This window comes from Orbicella franksi, chromosome 4 (genome assembly GCF_964199315.1).
Source record: "Orbicella franksi chromosome 4, jaOrbFran1.1, whole genome shotgun sequence".
NCBI lineage: Eukaryota > Metazoa > Cnidaria > Anthozoa > Scleractinia > Merulinidae > Orbicella > Orbicella franksi.
The window spans coordinates 22,721,391-22,742,300 of NC_138148.1; the positions used below are offsets into that span (position 1 = coordinate 22,721,391).

Consider the following 20,910-nt stretch of genomic DNA (forward strand, 5'->3'; position numbering starts at 1 on the left):
CAGGTTGAGTATAATTAATGATGAACTACATATTCGCAACCCATCTTCAGCTCGAATGGAGGTAAGCAGATCACGCTACAAATAATGTTCTATTAATCGTGATAAAATAGGGCCATGTAGATTATAGAGGTTATCATCATACACTGAAAGGGTTAAAAGAACAGACAATAAAATGTCAAAAATAAACAGGTAATCCTTTAAGAGCTAATTTCTCTAAATAGTGAGGAAGAGCCATCAGTCTTGAAATTTCAAATTTCCTCATAATTTACCCAAATAATCTCTATAGTGAGTTGTTTTTGAAAACACCATTCAGAGGTTCTGAAGCACTAAAGAGTGCAAAAATGACGTTAAGAGTCCAAAAATGGCGCAATTGGTCAAAATACCTGTATAGTTTTTCTTCTACCGCGCTTAATTTTCATGGGCCAAACTAACCATTTAGATATGTTATACCCATAGCATAGCTCTTGCTTTAGAACCTTTTATTTGTTGAGAGATTCACATACTAGAAGAGTTATGACCCTCTAAAATCAGTTGAAATTTTACATGTAAATTAAATTGCTATAGTTGTATTTTTCAAACGGCCAAGAAGTAGACAAAACGTGTTTACTTCAAGATGACTTTTAGCTCAGAAGAATGACCAAAATGCAAATAACAAACCGTGTGAATATGAAATCCAGCCAAGTTCCCTTCTTTCTGTACTGGCATGATGAAAATGTGCAATTTTGCATAAATTCCATCGGCCATTTTGGTTGATTGAGCAGTATTTCGAACTTTCCTAGATTTCACAAAAATGGGAACTCGCTGGAACATTGGAAGTATAATTCTGAAAATAGTTCACCAAAAGGGTCTTTTTGACACAATAAAAAAATCCGAATTTTCCAACCTGTTATCGGATTCTCCATGTTTACAAGCAATGGCTCTTAAGTATTTTCTAAATCGAGGAAACTTTAAAAATTGCCATTATTTTTAGAGCTCAACAACTGCCAAAAATGACAGAAAATTGTGCATTTTCATTTTGCTTGTACAGATCAACATGATGATATGGTGTATCTGTCAATGTACTTTAGATAAATGATTAGGTGCATGTCTTGCTGCTTCAAAAGGGCTGCTTTTGTTATATTATTCTAGGAAGCTTGTGAGTTAAAGGGCAAATTAACAAGTGAATAGAGGCATGTTAAAAATCTAGTGCCTTTTACTAACTTGAAATTGATAAATGTAATGTAACTGCCATCATGAGTTCCTGAAAATGACTTTTCAAGTGTTAACCCTTGTTCAGAATTCTAACCATTGACGCCGGTCCTTACACTAACCTTTCATCAATTCTACCTGACACTCAAAGCTGACCACCCACTGTGACCTGACTTCCCAAAATGTTTCTTTTGCTTTTCAAGTGCTTTGTCTACTCAATCAGCTATTTGAAATTAATGTCTTGGCTTATGTAAATGCCATCTTATTGCTAACAGTTGTCATTCAATTCTTGTGAGAGATTTCCCTTTTGTAAAAAAACACTCCTGTAATAACACCATTTCCGTGCATTTTAACCATATTTGACGAAGAAATTACAAAGCCACCAATAGGAATATCTATATTTTGATCAACACACCCTGGCCTTTGCCTCTGGGAAGATCTACTGTAACCTTAATAGTAAAAGGGTGCGGCCAACTTAGTAAAGGCTTTTAGTGGATAATATATGGTTCTATCAGTTTGATGGCTGAGCTTTGGAGTACATTTTTCCATGTAAGGTTACATATTTCAAGCCCACACTTAAAGTAAGTATACTAAAGACATTTGGACATGTTCAGTTAACAACTTGACTTGGACCTTAGTCCCTTGAGTCCTTTTTGAGGTGGGACAAAATACAGAAATCCCTGGGAACAAGGTGGTTTGTGAGAGGACTACAGTACATGTATCTTTTGTGATATTAGGATGCTGCCAATGGAACAGCTGCCTCTACAGATGCAATTAACACATTACAGGCCTCTCCAGCTTTACTCGGGTTTTCATCAGAAAACAGTTCTGCTCAAGCATCAACTCCACAGGTAATTCAAGAGGTTTTTTAATGAATGGTGCATTTAATGTGAGTTTAGTTGTTGGTCACATGATCCTTTCAGTTCTGTAACTCCTGTGTTGTATCAGGCTTTGTAAACTTGAGTATTTATAATTTTTGTGTTTGTTCAAATAGTTTTGTTTTTTGTGTGATGACTAGTCTAATAGTGGTTTTCATATATTGGTAATGAGTACTACTTTAACTGTATTTTTTATCAACATGTACTGTTTGCATTAATATGACAATCTTGCTCGCAAATTTGTATTTTTTTGCGCATTGAAATGAGTTAGCAGTTATGTCACTTATCGTCTGATGATCTTAAAGGAGAAGGTCACTCCAAAAACTGTGTATTTTTTTCCATCACCAATAAAAAGTTCACATTGAGTTGAGTTACTCACCGTTGTTTTAGCTTCTGAAGTGGATGCGATCCTAATAAAAAAGTAGTGAAAAGTTCAACTCAGGGAGCCACCATTTTGAAAGGATCTTGAAGGGCAGGCCACATTTTCGTGACGTCATTCTGTCTGAATTGGCGCGAAACTCCAAGACTAAAGCTCTTCTTTTCTGTTCTAAATTCGTTTATTCAGTTGGGAGCTAAAATGCTCGGCCCCGGGCTGTAAAACCCGAACCGAAAAGGATAGGGAAAGAGGGGTGACTTTCCTTAATTTGTCTGCAAAGAACAAAAAATTGGCAAGGAAGTGGCTCGAACATCTGGCAGAACTGTCAGAACTGTCGTTGACGTGATTTGGTAAATATTATTTCTGCGCAAGAAATTGAAGCTCCTCGCTGGATTACAAGGCTCGACTTTCAAGAAAAATCCTTGGGCCCAGCTTGCCCCTAAGTTTTCAGATTTGGTTGCCAGCACAAGTATTTGAGTCGCCAAAAATTTTCAACCCTTCAGGCGTAATATATTTTCACAAAATAGACGCTAAAACGGCGTGAATCACGGGTTTTTCATATACAGTCAGTTTGCCGCTTTTTTCTATAATAACAGGGAAAATGGCTAAATGAATTTCTTTTCTTCATTTACCAGTCTTACCAGTATTTATAAAAAAGCTTCCATGTTGCAAGCTTTGATTGAGTGTGCGAAAATGTAGTATAATTTAATGTAAATAGACAGGAATCGTTTTTATACTTATATTATATTTTAATTTTAACAGTGTCCCCGATTAGTAAGCTTAAGGCTAGCTAGAAGACTAGACACTCAAATAAAATTATTATTATTATATTATTATTATTATTATTGATTCATTATTTTTCGTAGACTGGCACTAGGTTTTTGGTGTTTTCGTGTTCATCGATGCATAGCGACTGCATGCGTGTTTTGGAAGTGAATTTATTGAATTTCTTAGGGTACCGTGGTAACTTCAAATGCCCTACAGATTTCTTTAAAATTACATGTCAGACTAACCCGCTACGGTTTTATTTTATCGAAAAAGTATTTTTTCGATTTACAAATCTTTTGTGGGAGCCGAAAAATCAGAGTGTGTTTAATAATTGGCCTTGACAGCCAGGCACGAGTTAAAATGTTGTCTAATTTGATTTGAAATACATCAGAAGAAGTAGTGTGTTGTACATCAGTCCTATCTATATATCGACAAATGTAAATAATATTTTGTCTGAAATGTGTTACAATTTGTTTTCAATTTTATCAACACGATTCATCATTAATTAAGGACAGTTTTTCATTCACATTACTTTTGGGGATTACAGCTGCTAATGAAAGCAGTACTATGGAAAAAATCAAACTGTAATTTTATTGCTTGCTTTGTCAAGTAACGAGGCGAGTAAACACGCCACATGTGATACGGAAAAACACACTTGCAGAGTCAATTTTCCTTCAGCTTGTTTAGGCATGTAAAAGTTGTATATACTTTTTTCCTCTATCCAAAATCTCTTACATATGCTTAGCTTTCCAACGATACAAATTACAATTCTCACAAAAAATCTTAGGTACTGACAAGGAATGTTGTCACTTTCACATTTCACATGAAAGACGTTGATTTCACTTCGCATCTTACAGTACAGCCCAAAAATAATGTACCTACGGGAGAAAAGCCCTTCGATCACTTGAACAGTCTGCTGGTAGATTATGCGACAATCACAAAACATCTCTAAATAATGAAGCTCGTGAAGAAACAGTCCACGTAGAAAAATCAAACTACGATGTAGTTAGCCTGGGTCCAACGCTTTTTGCTTCTGAATGCAAAATTCATTATCATTCACAGCATGCACTGATAACAATCATGTTGTTGTGACGCCTTAAATTTCCATAAAGTCTTCAAACATTACTGATGCGTGAAAAGTCACGCTTTTGTCATGCATGCATGTAGTCCTTTGCTTTCGCCAACTGAGAAACTTGCTTGTTTCAAAATTTGGGTTACACTTGTGTGTGTGTTTTTTAACCTTTGTTTCAGACAGAAGAAGCCATTTCAAATAAGCTCATTTCGTGCCGCTATCACACAGCGGGTCCCAGACTCCGTGACACATCCTAATAATAATTGTAAACAGTAAAATTTCCTCCATGTCGCCAAAAAACAAAACAAAGTGAACCCAGTATCTAATTCAGAAGCAACCGATAAAAAATGTACTGTTACTAAACTGATGAAAATAATATCATTATAATCCAACAAAAAGTCAAAGGCCTTATCTCTATAAAGTTATTTTGAGACACTCTTGATTCACAGGTTGCTTAGCACGTGACCAAAATCTTCCCACTGTCAGTGATAAAATGTACTGACTGATTTATTGGCAAACAAAAACTCTCTCCAAGGAAGACTTCAACAGCGTATAGGCTTTATATGGCTTACACTTTAGAACTTATAATATTAGTCACATCATTAAGAAACTTCCAAGGATCTCTTGTGTAACGGTAGCCATATACGTAGTAAGGTCGACAATTTGTTTGTTAGTCGGTACGGCTGAGAATCAACTTCTTCTGTTATATTTGTTTACATTTTGATGGATTGATATACAGCTTTCTAGAACATTGTAAACAGCAGCTCACGCCAATCAACGAATTCAAAGTTTCATCAAACATGCATCCATTCATTACTTTTTCTTTGGCTCTTCCCAGGTATCGGTCCAAATTCGAATTAAGTTAGGCTCATGAAAAGTTCATTGTCTGAACTGAACTTAAGAGTTTAAATTGTCAAGAGTTAAGAATTTGTTGTTTTAACACTTCTTATGGTAAGTTCTAGTTTTTTGGTTGTGTTTGTTAGTTGTGTTTTTTAGAACCCGTTGCCAAGACGGTATTGTCTTGATACGGATTTTCGCGTGCTAAGATGTTAGCACAAAGAAGTTTCTTGCGGTTTGAAAATCCTACCGCAAAGAAGTTCTTGCGTTTCGAAAATCCAACCGCAAAGAAGTTCTTGCGGTTTTAACCTCTAACCGCAAAAAAGTTCTTGCGTCTTGTAGGATCCAAGCACAAGCGACCTTCAAGAACCCGCAAGAAGCTGCCAGCTTGCGGACACAAAAAGAAGTTTTTGCGTGTCCATTAATTTGGGGTTGTACTGTACATGTAATGTCACTTTGTATTTCACAAGAGTCCATATAGTGTAAAGAAACACATACAAGCACGAGCAAAAAGTTTCCAAATTTTATAAGTAAAAACACTGACTTGTGAGGTGGAAAGCATTGGCCCGATTTAAACACACCATTGAAAACTCATTAGTTCCGCATTGAACCGCCAGTAAAATAAAAATGGAGACAAATCAGATCAAAAGAACTAAACTGGGGATTTATTTTAGCCACCAGTTCAATTCTGAGAGCAATTTACTATTAAAAATAAACTTCCTCTTCCGCTAACTGCGTCCATTGCAATTGTACCACAAAATGTACCTTCCATCTTGGTGACCTACTCCGGCTGTTTTCGGCAACAAACACATTCTCTTTCCGTCAGTATGGTTGCACATTCCCCACAAGTACACCACAGAGCATTTTTTAACCAATCATTCAATTCAACTTGATTATTATCACCCGCGGAATCACTAGCACATTCTGTCTTCAAGAGCAGCCATACTAAAGCTCAAAAGAACAAACACACTCTTGGACGGAATGACGTCATGGATATGCAGCCTGGCCTTCAAGATCCTTTCAAAATGGCGGCTCCTTGTGTCGAACTTTTCACTTCTTTTTAATTGGGATCACATCCACTTCAGAAGCTAAAACAACGGTGAGTAACTCAACTCAATGTAAACTTTTTATTGGTGATTGGAAAAAATACACCGGTTTTGGAGTGACCTTCTCCTTTAGGGCATTGCTTTAGTTTGGAAACTGTATTGTTTTTCAGCAAGAAGAAATGGTACTCCGGTTTTCTGAACAATCTACAATGAATGTACAATGGTCATACAAGTGAGTTGTGTCTTTCAGGTTGTTTAGCCTTTCAACTTGCTGAACAAACTGGAGCGATATGGAGACATGATTGATCATGGCAGTTATACACACAACTTAAGCAATTGTGAATTAAATTAAGTTGTGAATTTAATTTCACAACTGCTTAAGTTGTGTGTATAACTGCCATGATCAATCATGTCTTCATATCTTTCTCCGCAGTTCAAATAAATGATATTTCATATATTCACTTGTATTCTTCACCATCTATGGGCATATTACGAACTCACAAAGTGACCAGCTCCCAGTGGCTTGATAGCTCAGTTGGTAGAGCACTGTACCGGTATCGCAGAGGTCATGGGTTCAAATCCCGTTCAGGCCTGAATTTTTTTCAGGCTTTAATTTCACAACTGCTTAAGTTCTGTGCTATATATAACTGCGATGATCAATCATGTCTTCATATCTTTCTCCGCAGTTCAAATGTATGATATTTCATATTCACTTGTAGACTGGAGCGTTGTTATCATTATCCATCAAATATTTTTTCTCTCACTTGATTGGTCTATACACCTCACGTGAATGAATATGCCTCAGTTAAAACTGGCAAAGACCCAAGTGATATTCCCCAGTTTTTAAATCCCCCCTATTTCGAAAAATATTTGAAGGGTGATAAACACAATATCCCCCTTATGACTTAAGGAATATGCTTGGATAATTGTCCTTAGCTTGGACATTATCTGTTCCTCAGAGCTCACAGTTTTTCTCAAGCTGTGCTCTCGGAAAACTGTTCTACATGTACTTCTCGGAACAGATAATCTCCACGGACAAATATCCAAGCATATTTTTGTGGAGGCTTTTGATTGTATAAAATATCCTGTATAATTCCTAAATGTACCTGTATTCTGTTGGATTGCATTTGCATGATATCTTCTCTCGCATTTTTAGATGTCTTTCTGAAAATGAGTGGAATTATGAAAAAGCTGCACACGTGTTCACTTCTTTAAAGGTATAAAGTGCGCATGACCTGCTGATTATTAGATTATTGTGATTAAAAAATTGTGTAAATTGTGTTTCATGATGCAATCGCAGATGCCTAGTTTTACCAGAGCAACTGTGTAAAACTATAAGCCTGCTGAAAAAGTATGCTACATATAAGCCCTTCCCCACCAATATTACCTCGTTAACTTACGAAATCTAGTGTCCTCCAGGATGATTGTACTCTTGATATAAAATATACAATAGTTCATTGGAAAGCCAGTGACTAATTTCGAAACCCAAGTGAACTATTATGTCTCCGATCATGTGTTAAGATAATTCTGGTAATGTACCACATCTAAAATACTACAGCTTGCTGTAATGTGCAAATACATTAATTTGTGTTCTGATACATGGTGAATTCTGTTTTTAAAGATGACTACTAAATTGAATTTTTATACCAGTTGTAAAAACATAGACATGCCTCAGGCATGCAAGGTGTGCAAGAGTTATTTAATTTTTTGGTGAAGTAAAAGCCCCGGGGGGTAGCAGCACTCAGTGGAGTCTTAACAGTAACTGTTATGATAAAGTTATTCCAACAAGTTTGTTTGGTTACGATTTACGGCGAAAAGATTGAATTTCTTTCACCTTAGGAACTGTAATGTCAAGCTTATATTACATTTATCAAGGTTTGGTTTTGACAGTCGATCGGTGGCTTTTTTATTATAACCACATTGAACTGTTCCCAGCAAGTTTCCTTGTCACATCATTCCAAATGCCTGAGACGGGGACAAAACATCAGTTCGAGAAAAAGTTTTTATGAGAGACAGATGTTACTAAAACGGGAATGGGAATGGGGAATGGGGAATTGAAATGGGAAATTTAAAATGGGAAATTGAATTTTTTTTACATTAACTTTTTATAATGTGGAATAGATTTTTCACCGACGATTATCGATACCCACATTTTATTTCTTTGGAACGTTCTGCACCAAAACAAAGGATATGATAAAGAGAGAAGTCGCCCTGCCTTGTTTCTTTATTTAACTACCTGAAGCTAAGCAAGCATTGAAGAGAAAATTAACGAATTTGTAATGAAAATTGTGATGAACACCAAAACTCAGGGCCTCGGTTGGGAGTTTGGTCCCACTCTGAGGACACGATTAAAATATTGTGAGCATCAGCAAAGGGCAAGAAGGAGAAAAACGCTTGCAGGAAACCCACAGAAGTTCATTGAATGGCTGCATCATGCACGTGCAACCAATTTATGCAAATTACCACTTGAAACCTGTCAAATTCATCATATGTTTAGTGCATCTGTTGGTTGTGAAAGTAATATATTTTTTACACGATTTTGCTCAGCTTCAGGTAGTGAAATAAAGAAACAAGGCAGGGTGACTTCTCCTGTTATCATATCCTTTTGTTTTGGTGCAGAATGTTTCAAAAAAATAAAACATGGATATCGATAATCGTCAATGAAAAAATTTATTCCACGATTCGCCTACATTGAAGTCATTTCACCTACAATTAAGTCGAAGTTATTTTGGGAAGATAGATGTACAATGACTGTCAGACTTCTTTTGGTGAAAGGGAAGTCGAAAGGAAAATCAGGCAATAACAGTTTATTTTTGCAAATCAGCTATATTTTGTAATCAGTGTCACTCTATCACATCATGCCCTCATTATGGAATAAATTTTTGCAGAAGAAATTTTTGCAGGAACTTTTTTGTGTCAAGTTACAATTGAAACAAACAAATAAAAAAATCTTGTTACAATTACCTGCAACAAAAACAATTTTCAAAACTCAGCAGTGTTCTCACTCATAACTAGTGGTCTGTAGTTTCTTTGGTTTTGACAGAGGAAACCACTTTAAATGAGTGTCTCAGTATCTATTGCAAGAAACGTTTCAATGGGAAGACATTCAGGAACCGAAACATTTTACGCAAACATAAATGGTTTGGACTTGATTCTTTTTTTGTGAACTGCACGTGATGCAAATTATATCAATGGGAACCTGACGAACACCATCACAGTAGTGCATTTTCCACTGAAAACAATCATTCCTTTCCTAGAAATCACCAATTAGTCGTCATTCAAAAATTCTTTTAATGCAAAAAGCAAAGCCTTGATGACATGTTAGTATATGCCAAAGACTATGATTCCTCGGTTGATTATCAAATTCAGAACTCTTTTGAAACCCATCTACAAAGTCCTGGGCTTAACCATAGTAAACGCAACATTGGCAATATCAAAATAAGACCAACACAAGAATACCTGTTTGTGGGGAATTTGTCAAGTTTGGTATTTATATTTATTGTGATCATTGTATTTTAACAGATAAAAAGTAGATAAAACGTTTATACTTGAAGATAATATTCGAGACAGAGAAATGATCAAACCACAGATAACAAACTATGGTAAAATGAAATCAGGGCAAGTTTCATCATTCTGTACTTGCCTATTGGAAATGCTTTATTTTCCATAAATTCCATCAGGTATCTTGTTTGATCAACTGATATTTCAAACTTTCTTAGATTTCACGAAAATTTGAACTTACAGGAACTTTGAAATTTCTGAGAATAGTTTCACTGCAGCTGTTACGGGATTCTACATATTTACAGGCAGATGCTGTTTAAGATTGCACAACTAAGGGTGCGTTCCTTTGGGGTGATCTGGATCAGGATCATTGATCCAAGATCTGTCTGGATCACGGTGCATCAAAAGAACTGATGAATCCATTCTGGTCATGGATTCATCGGTTTCTTTGATGCACCATGATCCAGACAAATCTTGGATCACTGATCCTGATCCAGATCACCCCAAAGGAATGCAGCCTGAATAAAGAGCTCAAAAGAGTGAAACATTATAGGAAAATTGTACAAAAGTGATCTATCTAACTAGGGGTCAGCAAATATCTAAGATCGATAAATCTATGCAAAGATATCTAATTGGCCACTGGTTATGTTGCTCATTGCATAGCTAGTTGTAACAGTTAGTTTGGGAAAAATCACTCTCTTGGTTGGTCATTTTGTGGTAATTCCACTGACCATTGCTTTCGCATTATGCCCACCAATTTCCATGTAATCCGATTTCATCAACTGTCAATTGTTGTTAACAGGTTTACCAATCAGAAACTAGGGCGTGCTTGTCACTTCCTGTGGGAATTTAGTCAATTGAAATTATTTCCCTGAGTGATTAATTATCAAAGTGTGAAAAATGGGAATATCTCAACATAATAACCATGCGGTTATTTTGGCGTAGAAATGACCTCCACCCCCATGAAGAGTTCAAAAATAGGAATAAAAAGAAGGAATATGGTTGCAATAATATGTGCAGGTTCTTTTGTATGGATTCTGGTGAAAAATCAGAGAGTGTCTTTCGCAGTTTATTTACAATGTCCAGAGACCATGTTGGCGGACTGTTGTTCCTCCATTGGGTTCGCTTTAATTCAATGCAAAAGCCCTTATAATACATGTGACATTACACAGGAAAACGTACACTAACGCTTATCCATTAAACAGATGAAACCGTTTGTCATCTGTTTGTTATCCATTAAAACACATAGTGAAAACCGTTGTAAGAGTTAGCGAAGCCATATAAAGCTAATGTGAAACCATTTAAATGTTTGACTAAACCGTTAAGAAATTTTCTTGATCCGTTTAATGGCAAGGTCTATCCATTTACAAAATTTTAACATCCGTTAAACGGCAAGCCTTAGCCATTGTAAAAAGTTTACAATCTGTTTATACGCCAAACTCTATCCGTTAGGGAACTTTAAGTGTCTGTTAAAACGTCAGCCTGTGTCCATTCGGAAAAAATTTCAGTCGGTTAAAACGGCTTTCTCTAGCCATTAAATATCTTAGCATCTGTTGAAATGGTGCAAGTCCGTAGAGATGAGATTAAGAAACATCAGGAAACATAAGCTTATCATACCCATTTATTATCCTTCTTTCGCTTCCATTCCATTGAAGTGGGTGACTATCGGACAGTGCAGGCAGACTCAACCATTATTGACTACAAACTCTTAGAAGACAAAACTATGTACACACATCCTATCCATGGCTGTCAGCTATGAAAACTTCAATGGACTTTGCTACGTATGCAAATATGCACGCGGCGGCCACGGCCATGTGAAGCGGCAACAATCTAAGCTTGCAGAATTTTGAATTCATCTTTGTGTCTAAATAACTTTGAAAATAAATCAAAATGGCTATGAGCCTCTCAATTTGGAATGGATCGTCTGTAAACAGTGACAATTTTGATGCCACTGACTTGAGATTTTAACCCTTAGATTAAGTATAAATATATATCCGTAGGTAATAAGTCTGATACAACAGAGAAGTGAAAGAAGGAAAACTTGTGTTTCTCTGAGTTTTAAGGAACAGAACGTCTGAACAATCGAAATTTATTATGATGATTGCACTCGACCTTTTGAATCCTGAGTGATTTTTTATTTATATATATATTATTTATATATTTGAAACCTGAGTGATGCAAATTCCATTATAAGACGCATAATGTAACGCATACATCATGAGGAATGTCACGATTTTTGATACGAATCTTTTATTGAGACAAAAAAAACAGTTTAACTTAATTTTCCTTTCAATAAAAGGGGATTGATAATTACCTTGTACTTCCTGGTTTTATGCTTAAAATAGGAAAGAAAATATGACTCGCAGTACAGGTATGGTGAGGGATTTTATTACTTGGTCACGCACCTTATACTAACTTAGCTAAGTTAGCTTTGCTGATCAGATAGAATTGGTACATTCTTTGTGGTACAACCTTTCGGACTAGGGTGACTTCAAGAATGCTTTAAATGGTGTCACATCTCCTTAATTATTCTCTTACTATTGCAGTTTGCATTTTTTCTTAACAATACAATTTGGCTTTCACTTCGTGTATCGTCTCTCTGGCTCGATAGATCATTTTATGTCATTACTTGTTCATACACCTACATGTAATTAGCCTTGATATATAAGCTGTCCACTTGTTTTGATCTAACTACTTGACTCTGAAATAGAGCCAAAATATTGCAACAACCTTTTTCCATTGAAATAAACCAAAACTTGGTATCAACAATGTCTGATAATCCTCGTTGTCTTGTTTATGTTACTGCAATAAGCAACAAAAGTAGTTGAAACACTTTTAGGAAGTGACACTTTTCGATATTTAATTTCTTATTCTATTTTATTTGCATCTAGCATTAGTTCTCTGATACCCCGACCCCCCAATTCAATGTTGCGTAGGCACTCTGGTGTGTGCAGTCTTAGAAATAGAAAAATCAACATTGTTTGGGGGAAGGGGGGGAAACGTTTCCAAGATTCTCGAAATTCGAATTTTACTGCAAAGTGTCTCAACACTTTTGTCACATTGAAGCTCAATATATAACTGACACTGCAAATCCTCTATTATGCCTCCGGGGGACCTATTTATTTTAAGCACTTTTAAGGGGGGGTTATTTGAGAGGGGGGGCTTATTTAATTCCTAGCTAAACGCATTACTGGTATCAAAAAAGAGGAAGAAAGAGGTGACTACGGTTAGGCTTACCTACTTCCTGTTTTGGGCCAGGGCAATGACTGTCTAATATGGAGATTTGAGTGGAAAAGTTCAAGCACATGAAGTTGGAGGTTACGCAGCCAAACCATACCAGATCAGTCCACATGAAGTGTTATAGTCATGTTTACATTACAAATACAGTCTATCATTTATTAACTTGATTGTGTGGAATAAGGGGGTAGGGGAGGGGGGCTTAAAAGAGAGGAGGGGCTTAATAACTTTCTTCCTCGGAAAAAAGGGGTCTTATTAGAGAGGGGGGCGTATTTAAGAGGGGAGTCTTAAAAGAGAATTTATTGTACATATAGCGAGAATTTTAGGCAATAAACCTTGCAAATAGAATTCTATATGTGCTCTATTTCCACATGTGAAGAAAGCGATACGTCCAATCAGCTTCGCGTATAGCGTTCTTCCCATGTGAAAATATAACCAATCACCGTTCAGATTGAATCACTTAGCCAATCAGAGTTAAGCACTCAAATGGCTTCCGAGAAGCGCGGTCTTGAAATCAGCGCCCGCTTGAAGTTTGTGTTTCGAGAACATGGCTTCGGCTTCCCGTTTTAGTTCACTTTCGGAAAAACAGCAGCGGAATATATCCAACATCTTAAGCGCTAGAACTTCAGTTGAGAATCAATGGCCATTTAAGAAACCGAGGAAGTAAATTTAACATCAGAAAGCCAACAAAATTCAAGGAGGAACATTCAAATTCAAACAGTGTGAGTCAAAGAGTCCGAATTTGTCTTTGCACAGCGCGAAGCGCCGCCATTACATGATTAAATCCGAGAGTGATTAGGGACAAGCAAAAAGATTTCACCCTATGTATTTACGAATTCTCCCGTATTATATTTAAGCTTGTGTAGGTTCTTTGTCCGCCTGTTGCTGGACTGGAAAGCAGATTTGTTTTTTATTACGCTCGGTCATTTTGATCAGTTTTGAATTTGTTGTTGTTCTGCATGTAAACTTATGGTATCGGAAAAACTAAAGGTGATTCAACGAATATGTTTAATTCTCGTTATATATACAATAAACAAATTACAACATAGAAAGTACTTTGTACAGATTTTTATTCACTCGTTGAAAAACTTTGCAACTCGTGAATAAAAATCCGTACGTCGCACTTTCTATGAAGTAATCTATGTTTACGGTATATGAACTACAGATTAAAAATAGGTCCACAATGCGTACTTGTGTGGGATTTCAATCAAATATGCACTATGGCTAAATTACAGAAATTGCAGCTTTACAGTGAATATTTTGTCATGTTATAGTGATAAATGTCGAGTAAAGATACCATAAAATTCTGCTTATAAGACCCTAAGCTGCAGATGAAAAAACGGTTACAGAAGAAACATGTTTGGACTTCTAGTTTCCAGGAAATTCGTTCTCTTAGGGTTCGGTTACACGAGGCTCTAATAACCCTTTTACTGCAGGGAACTGCGTTTAGTGAGTATGGCCAACATTTCCAGTGGTAAATTTCCCGTGGTTAATACCCATGGATACGTCAAAAAAATCATATAAAGCGCGCTTGACATTTAATGTGGTAAGTTGCAATGGTGTTTTGATATCCAAGATATAAGAGCAAATTACTATTCTCCGTTTGACATTAATACATAACCGTGAAGGAAAAATGGTTTTCTGCCATGTGACATGTTTTTACCTTGGCAAGATCAGAAATCCAGTGTAACCGTTGGTTCACACGGTATACTAAAACCCAGCAAAAAAAGTCAGCAGACATATAAACCCAAGTTATTGGGGGGGTTGTTGATTGACAGATTAAAGAGTAATTGAATTAAACACATTTTGCAGGTTAGGCTTGTCTTTCGCAACAGGGGTGAAAACAAATGACATCATCGAAAATCACTTGCACACGAGACAGTTTGGTTTCTCGATCGTTCACTCGTTTATAGTTGTGATTTTGGACAGTGTAATCATCAGTAACGTGGCCTGTTTCGTCAGGATGTAAGACGACGTGCGTATGTGCTTTTGTTACATAACTGGGACAAATATTAATTCTGTTCACAAACACGAGTTTTGAATCCCGTTGCCTTGGGGATGTTTACTTTGGGAACAGCTTTATTTCTTTGGCTGTATTTTGACTACATTTGTCCTGGGATTTGTTGACTAGTTCTACTGGAGACAAATAATCAGTTAGCCTCCTATGCAGACCCTCTTTGGGTTTGTCACACAATCTTCATCCCTGGCGAATAGTTCAGTCTAGTCTTTGTCCGGTCGAAATTGTTTCGAAAAGTACTCTTAAGCCAAGATCTATAGGAGTAAGCCTGAACCAAGCAGTAGAAATGTTGTCTATTTTTATTAATCAGCGGAAATATTAGAATCAGATGCTGGTCACACGGAGTTTGTTTACGATAAACCAGTACACGATTGCAAATGTCAGCTAATATCCGTGCTCCCAGATTAGAACACTGTATGTGAATTATACTTTTAGAAATCAGCTTTTGTGCGTAAACATGACCAGCTAATGTGAAAATGTTTAGTACGAAGTTTGAAGGCAACTGCAAATATTTTGGTCCTATAAACTTGTGAGTCTACGGAAAGTGGCGCCGTCATGCAACATACAGTAGAACTCCATTAATACGACCACCTTCGGGCCATAGAAAATCAGTCGTATTAAAGGGGTTACATTAACGAGGTAGGGTCATATTATGATGCAACATGCTTTAAACATGTACTGCACATGAATACATTTAATTCCACTGTAATTCAACCTTACAACAGCAATTCATTGCAACTGAACAAAACCGAGTACATGTAATGCAAAAAAAACAGTGACATCTTTCAGTTCCACAACAGGATATGGCCTCGTGTGAAATGTGTGTGGAAGAGCCGTTAGATTGTGTCTGTCTTCATTCAACTTTCTCACCAGTCAATTTAACCGGTCGCACTAACGGGGTAATTTTATAAAGAAAATAAGGACTGAGCACTCCAAAAGGTGGTCGTTGGTGGTAATAACGAAGTGGTCGGATTAACAGGGTTTTCAGATAGGAGAATGTGTGGGCTTTTGCTCGGGCCATAAAAAAGTGGTTGTAATAAATGGGTGGTCGTTTAAACGGGGTGGTCATATGGCGGGTTCCACTGTATCAACAAATCATGGTTTAAAGAGGGGACCTCACCTCAACTTACTAACCATAAATACACAGGAAAATACTGGACTCTGTCATTATGTTATATCTGTCTGTAAAACTTCGGTTGATATAAAAAAGCTGATTTTAACAATAGACGGGAGTTAAAAGTAATGAAACCATTCAAGTATAAATTTTCTTCTGACAATTGTGACTGCGCGGCGCGACATTGTTTACTAGAATTTTATTTTTCGTAGAAATTGTCAGGATTTCCAGCTGATCAAAGTAATTTGTGACATATTTTAAGTATGTAACTGCTGGCAGTTCTGTCCGAGAACTGAAACTTCATATGAGATAAGAGTAATCACAGTATAATGGCCGCCACACAAAAACACTAGTCCTTACGATCGTTATCAGGGTCCTCTGTCTTACTAGTGGAACCCAGTCTTGTCATCTGGCTAGATGCCAAGTTGAAACCACATGACAAACACTTTGCTCTCCTACACAAACTAGACGCTTCGCTGCGTGTACCCAGGCAGTTGTTTTACTGAGAAGGACTAGCTATATCGCAATTGAGCTAAATCAATGTTCTGCATTTGAAGTACGATGTACTTAAGCTATTCTGCCTTGATTGCATTTCTTGGAATCGATTAATAGCTTATTACTCGTTTGCAGGCCTTTAGGGCGTGAAATGAGCCAAGGTCTTTATATCAGCCTATAAACGTTTCAGTCTATTTTCTTTAGCCTTTATCGTTGTTGTTGTTGTTGTTTTTTTTTGCATTACTCAAGCAAGCGAGACATTTTGAATTTCAGAGTTTTGGCGGTGCGTGACATAGAGCTACGAACGCGTTTGTCGAAAAACATATACTTATCTCGTGATTTTTAGCCCATTCAGAAGTTAAAGTATTAGGAAAAGTGCTTATGTAAATGCTTGTCTGTTCAGTACAGATAATCAGTCGCCTAGATAGCCAAAGTAAGTTCCAGATGTTACATTACTTTCCGGCCGCAGTGTTGGTGTACCGTGAGTCACCCGGCTCCATACTGGGCTCTGTAAATTTGTGTTAAATATTTTGACGAATACCAATCCTCAAATTAGCGCTTGGGGCGCTTATTTCAAATTTAGGAGAAGATCGGGGGTGCTTATTCAATTTTTCCCAAATTGTGGCCTGGCATGATCATCTTTTTTAATACATCATCTGCGTGTGAACAACAATAACATAAGCTGTTTATCGACATAAAAAGCTGATCCTTAGTTTGTACTTAGTTAGTACGTTAGTACATTAGTACTTAACATGTTCAACGTGTTGACTTAGCCAGCACTGTTCTCAAACTGAAACAATGTACAAATCTAATACTACACGACGAAAACTATACATCCTTTGTTGGCTCAGTACTCGTCCACAAAATGGGCGAAGGTGAGGGTGGTGCTTATTCAAGGGGAGGCGCTTATTTCAAATCTTGGGTGATAGGAGGGGCGCTTATTCGACGGGGGTGGCGCTAATTCAAGGATTGGTATCTGAGGTTTGGGAAAATGCACAGACTTAAAAATGAGAGAAGTGTCATCTTTATTAATCTCCTATAACACGAAAATTTCTTGACTTTATCCACTAAATGGTTTTCTAATGTTTTTATTGCATCAGGATTGCGTGACAGTGCAAGCCAAGAATTGTTTTGCTGGGGTCAACATACATTAGTTTCTTCCAGCTTAAATGTACAATAATTTGTTACAAAGACACTGTTATAAGAAAATACCGAGGAAGTATCGTTTAGTTCGAGATTTTAACTTTTTTATGAAGTTTCTCAGAGCGTTTTATTTGGGTGTACTCGAACAGATACATTCGTAAACAAATTCTCTAACCTTTCTGCTCTTGTCGCTCAGACGTTCTTGAGTTGGTGCTGGGATTCTACTTGGTTGACAATCACGTCTAAAAATACGATGACGCTTTTGAAGATGCTTTTTGTCAAGTTGAAGAGTTGATAGCCCCAGTTGATAGCTCCTTTGGTATAGCATGATTCTTGATAAATTCACTCAAAATGTTCGCTCGTAAATTGATCTCTTGTAAGACTGGCAGACTATGGTTGGCCATTCGTTTCAAAATTACGACAGGGTATACGCGGGTTTTTCTGCTGCGTATACTTGTTTACATACGTTACGTATGGGCTTTAAGTTCATATATACGACCATTTAGGGTAACATATTTGCATAAATTCAAGCGCGGGGATATGCGACATAAATGTCCAAATATACGCGTCCTACAAGGACCAATATATATGCGTGCTAAAATGCGCGTATATGCGGGTTTCGTAAATTACGTTTTATATGCCAGCACGAAATGTGCCTTTTAAGAGAATGGCTGTTCGTGTATGATAGTAATGAAAATTGCTTTAACTAAGAATCATCATTATGGCGGCGGTGGTAAAATGCCTTGTCTTGGTGTATCCGCTATTTAATGTTTGTTACTGCAGCTCTCAAGTGAATGAACTTCTAGAAACAGTTATGCGTGTTTTGAATGACTGTTCAAGATTTTATCCTAACGCTAATCGTCATGAAGTTGCTGTGGATTACTCTGCACATCGTTTAGTGGCCTGCGTAGCTTGGCGGTTTTTAGGCAATTTGAACGCGCTAAGAAAGCGGCAAAGCCGTGATAACGAGTGCCAAATGCGCCGTAGCCACGAGGAGCCGGGGGGGTTCCTGCTTGTTTTCGTGGCTTTGTCGCTTTGTGCGCTCGCGCTCAAATGGCTTAAGAAATTTCTAAACCGCCAAGCTACGCAGGCTAATCCTTTAGTTGACTCATTGGACAGAGGTACCAAGGCGAATGCTGAGAGGATACGGCCTCTAGAATCGCTGGTGAGACAAATGCAATATTTACTACTTAGATGGGACATGTTTGCATTAAGAGCAGTTTCATGCACCTCAGTGTACTCCCATTAAGGTTTTGCCAACTGCATCAGCTTCTAATGGAAGAATGGGTTTTCCAGCCTATGATATATGAATACCTCAAGGGAAGTTTTAGGAAACAGAATGTGATTTTAGTGTAAGTCCTATTGGGTCTTCACCAGATAATTCATCTGGTTGGGTGTTATCATCAAATGTGTCCCTGACAGCTAGTATTTCCAGTACTACATATATCTTGTAAAATCACTGCATTCACCCATATTGGTTATGCGTACAGCATGGTTATTCCATGCCTCAACTAGGAGGTTTAACTGGTTGTTAATTCTGGAAAGAAATATGTAATACAAACAAAAACAGATCGATTACGCTGGTCGATTCCAGGATGTCATTTTCTTCCATCTGGTAGAACAGAGTGCAGTAGAACTGACCGACTTCAATAAAGACTTCTCTCCAGAGACGCTCAATTCACCGGTTGTGTACAGACAAACCTCCAACTGATAAGGCAGTGTAGTCCATCAATGTGCCAGAGAGAATTAGGTCCCCTGACGCCTTGTGATGGTATTGAACCACCTCAAATCAGACCCTGCTGGGTCAGTTTGAAAAAGGCTTTTCCTTACACGCTTACGCTGAACATAGATATTTCTACTTCGCAAATGACCCAGCATGATACTGATACCAGAATTGGAAACCCACGTCAGTCTTATTTCTCAAATCAGCAGGGCCGGGTTGTTCGAAAGCCGGTTAACGCTAACCCAGGATTAAAAGTTAACCCAAATATAAATTTTCCTCTATAAAAATGTTTTCCACTGCTTATGCTTCGCGTAGTTTGAAATAACTCAAGTTCAAAACTGAACTGCAAACATTTCCCATCTATGTAGTAAGTATTGAATTTGTCTCACCAGCAATTCAAGAGGCAGAATTCTCTCAGCATTCGCTTGGGCACCTCTGTCCTAAACGGTGAATAGAATCCACAGCAACTTCACGACGAATGATCAAGTTCTCTGCCATGTTACGCCGATTAGCGTGAGGATAAAATCTTGAACAGTCACTCAAAAGACGCATAACTGTTTCTAGAAGTTCAGTCACTGGGGGAGCTGCCGTAACAAACAATAAATAGCAGATGGACCACGACAAAGCATTTCACCAGTGCCGCCATATTGACGATTCTTAGTTAAAGTAATTTTCATTACTATCATACACGAACAGCCATTCTCTTAAAAGGCACATTATGCTGGCATATAAAACGTAATTTACGAAACCCGCATATACGCGCATTTTAGCACGCATGTATATGGGTCCTTTTAGGACGCGTATATTTGGACATTTATTTCGCAAATCCCCGCGCTTGAATTTGCGCAAATATGTGGCCCTTTAAAAATACGTACATACGCGGCAGAAAAACCCGCGTATACCCTGTCGTAATTTTGAAACGAATGGCCAACCATAGCAGACTGACCCGTTCCGAAAACGCTGAACGTCCTTTAGTGTTGGACTACTGCAAACAGTGTGTTCGTTTGTACGCATGCACAGATGACGCATGCGCTTTAGAGATCAGACGGTGATTTGTGACTGAACAAGGAAAAAAAAGAGAGCCGAAATTTAAACCCAGGCCTCACTGCCTGGGTAATAAAGAAATAAATATCGCTGGCCCTGACAAAGTTTGGGAAATCCCACACAAAAACTCAGTGCAGTGGCATCAAAATTGTCCCAGTTTACAGACAATCCAGTTTCCAAGTTGAGTGGCTCATAGCCACTTTTTTATGTTATTCCACTACACATAATTTTCACCATTTCTTTACCATCAGTTTGCCATAACATTGCAACTCAAGAAGCCCAAAAGCCACCTTTTAAGTTTTCTTTTCAATTCATTTTAAGAACCACGCTCGCCCTAGGCTGGACAGTTTAATGCTCCCAACACGTGCTCAAAACCCGAAATCCTTTTGGGGGGACTTTATTTGCAATTGCTTACATTGTACTACAGCTGCGATAATTACTTCTTCATTCCAGACTTCACATTTATTTCAG

The 20,910-nt window shown here is 37.6% G+C and overlaps 1 protein-coding gene across 3 annotated transcripts in view; it reads left to right on the forward strand.

Annotated features, from left to right (window-relative positions):
• The window catches only part of LOC145484909 (nuclear RNA export factor 1-like), a 257,953-nt gene that overhangs the window by 236,501 nt on the left and 542 nt on the right, over positions 1-20,910 (forward strand). For all 3 annotated transcript variants that reach the window (XM_081463536.1, XM_081463537.1, XM_081463538.1), the window contains 4 exons: positions 4-61; positions 1,926-2,039; positions 6,336-6,397; positions 7,322-7,382. In XM_081463536.1, coding sequence (XP_081319662.1) covers positions 4-61; positions 1,926-2,039; positions 6,336-6,397; positions 7,322-7,382 — 295 coding nt within the window. The remainder of the gene's footprint in view (positions 1-3; positions 62-1,925; positions 2,040-6,335; positions 6,398-7,321; positions 7,383-20,910) is intronic.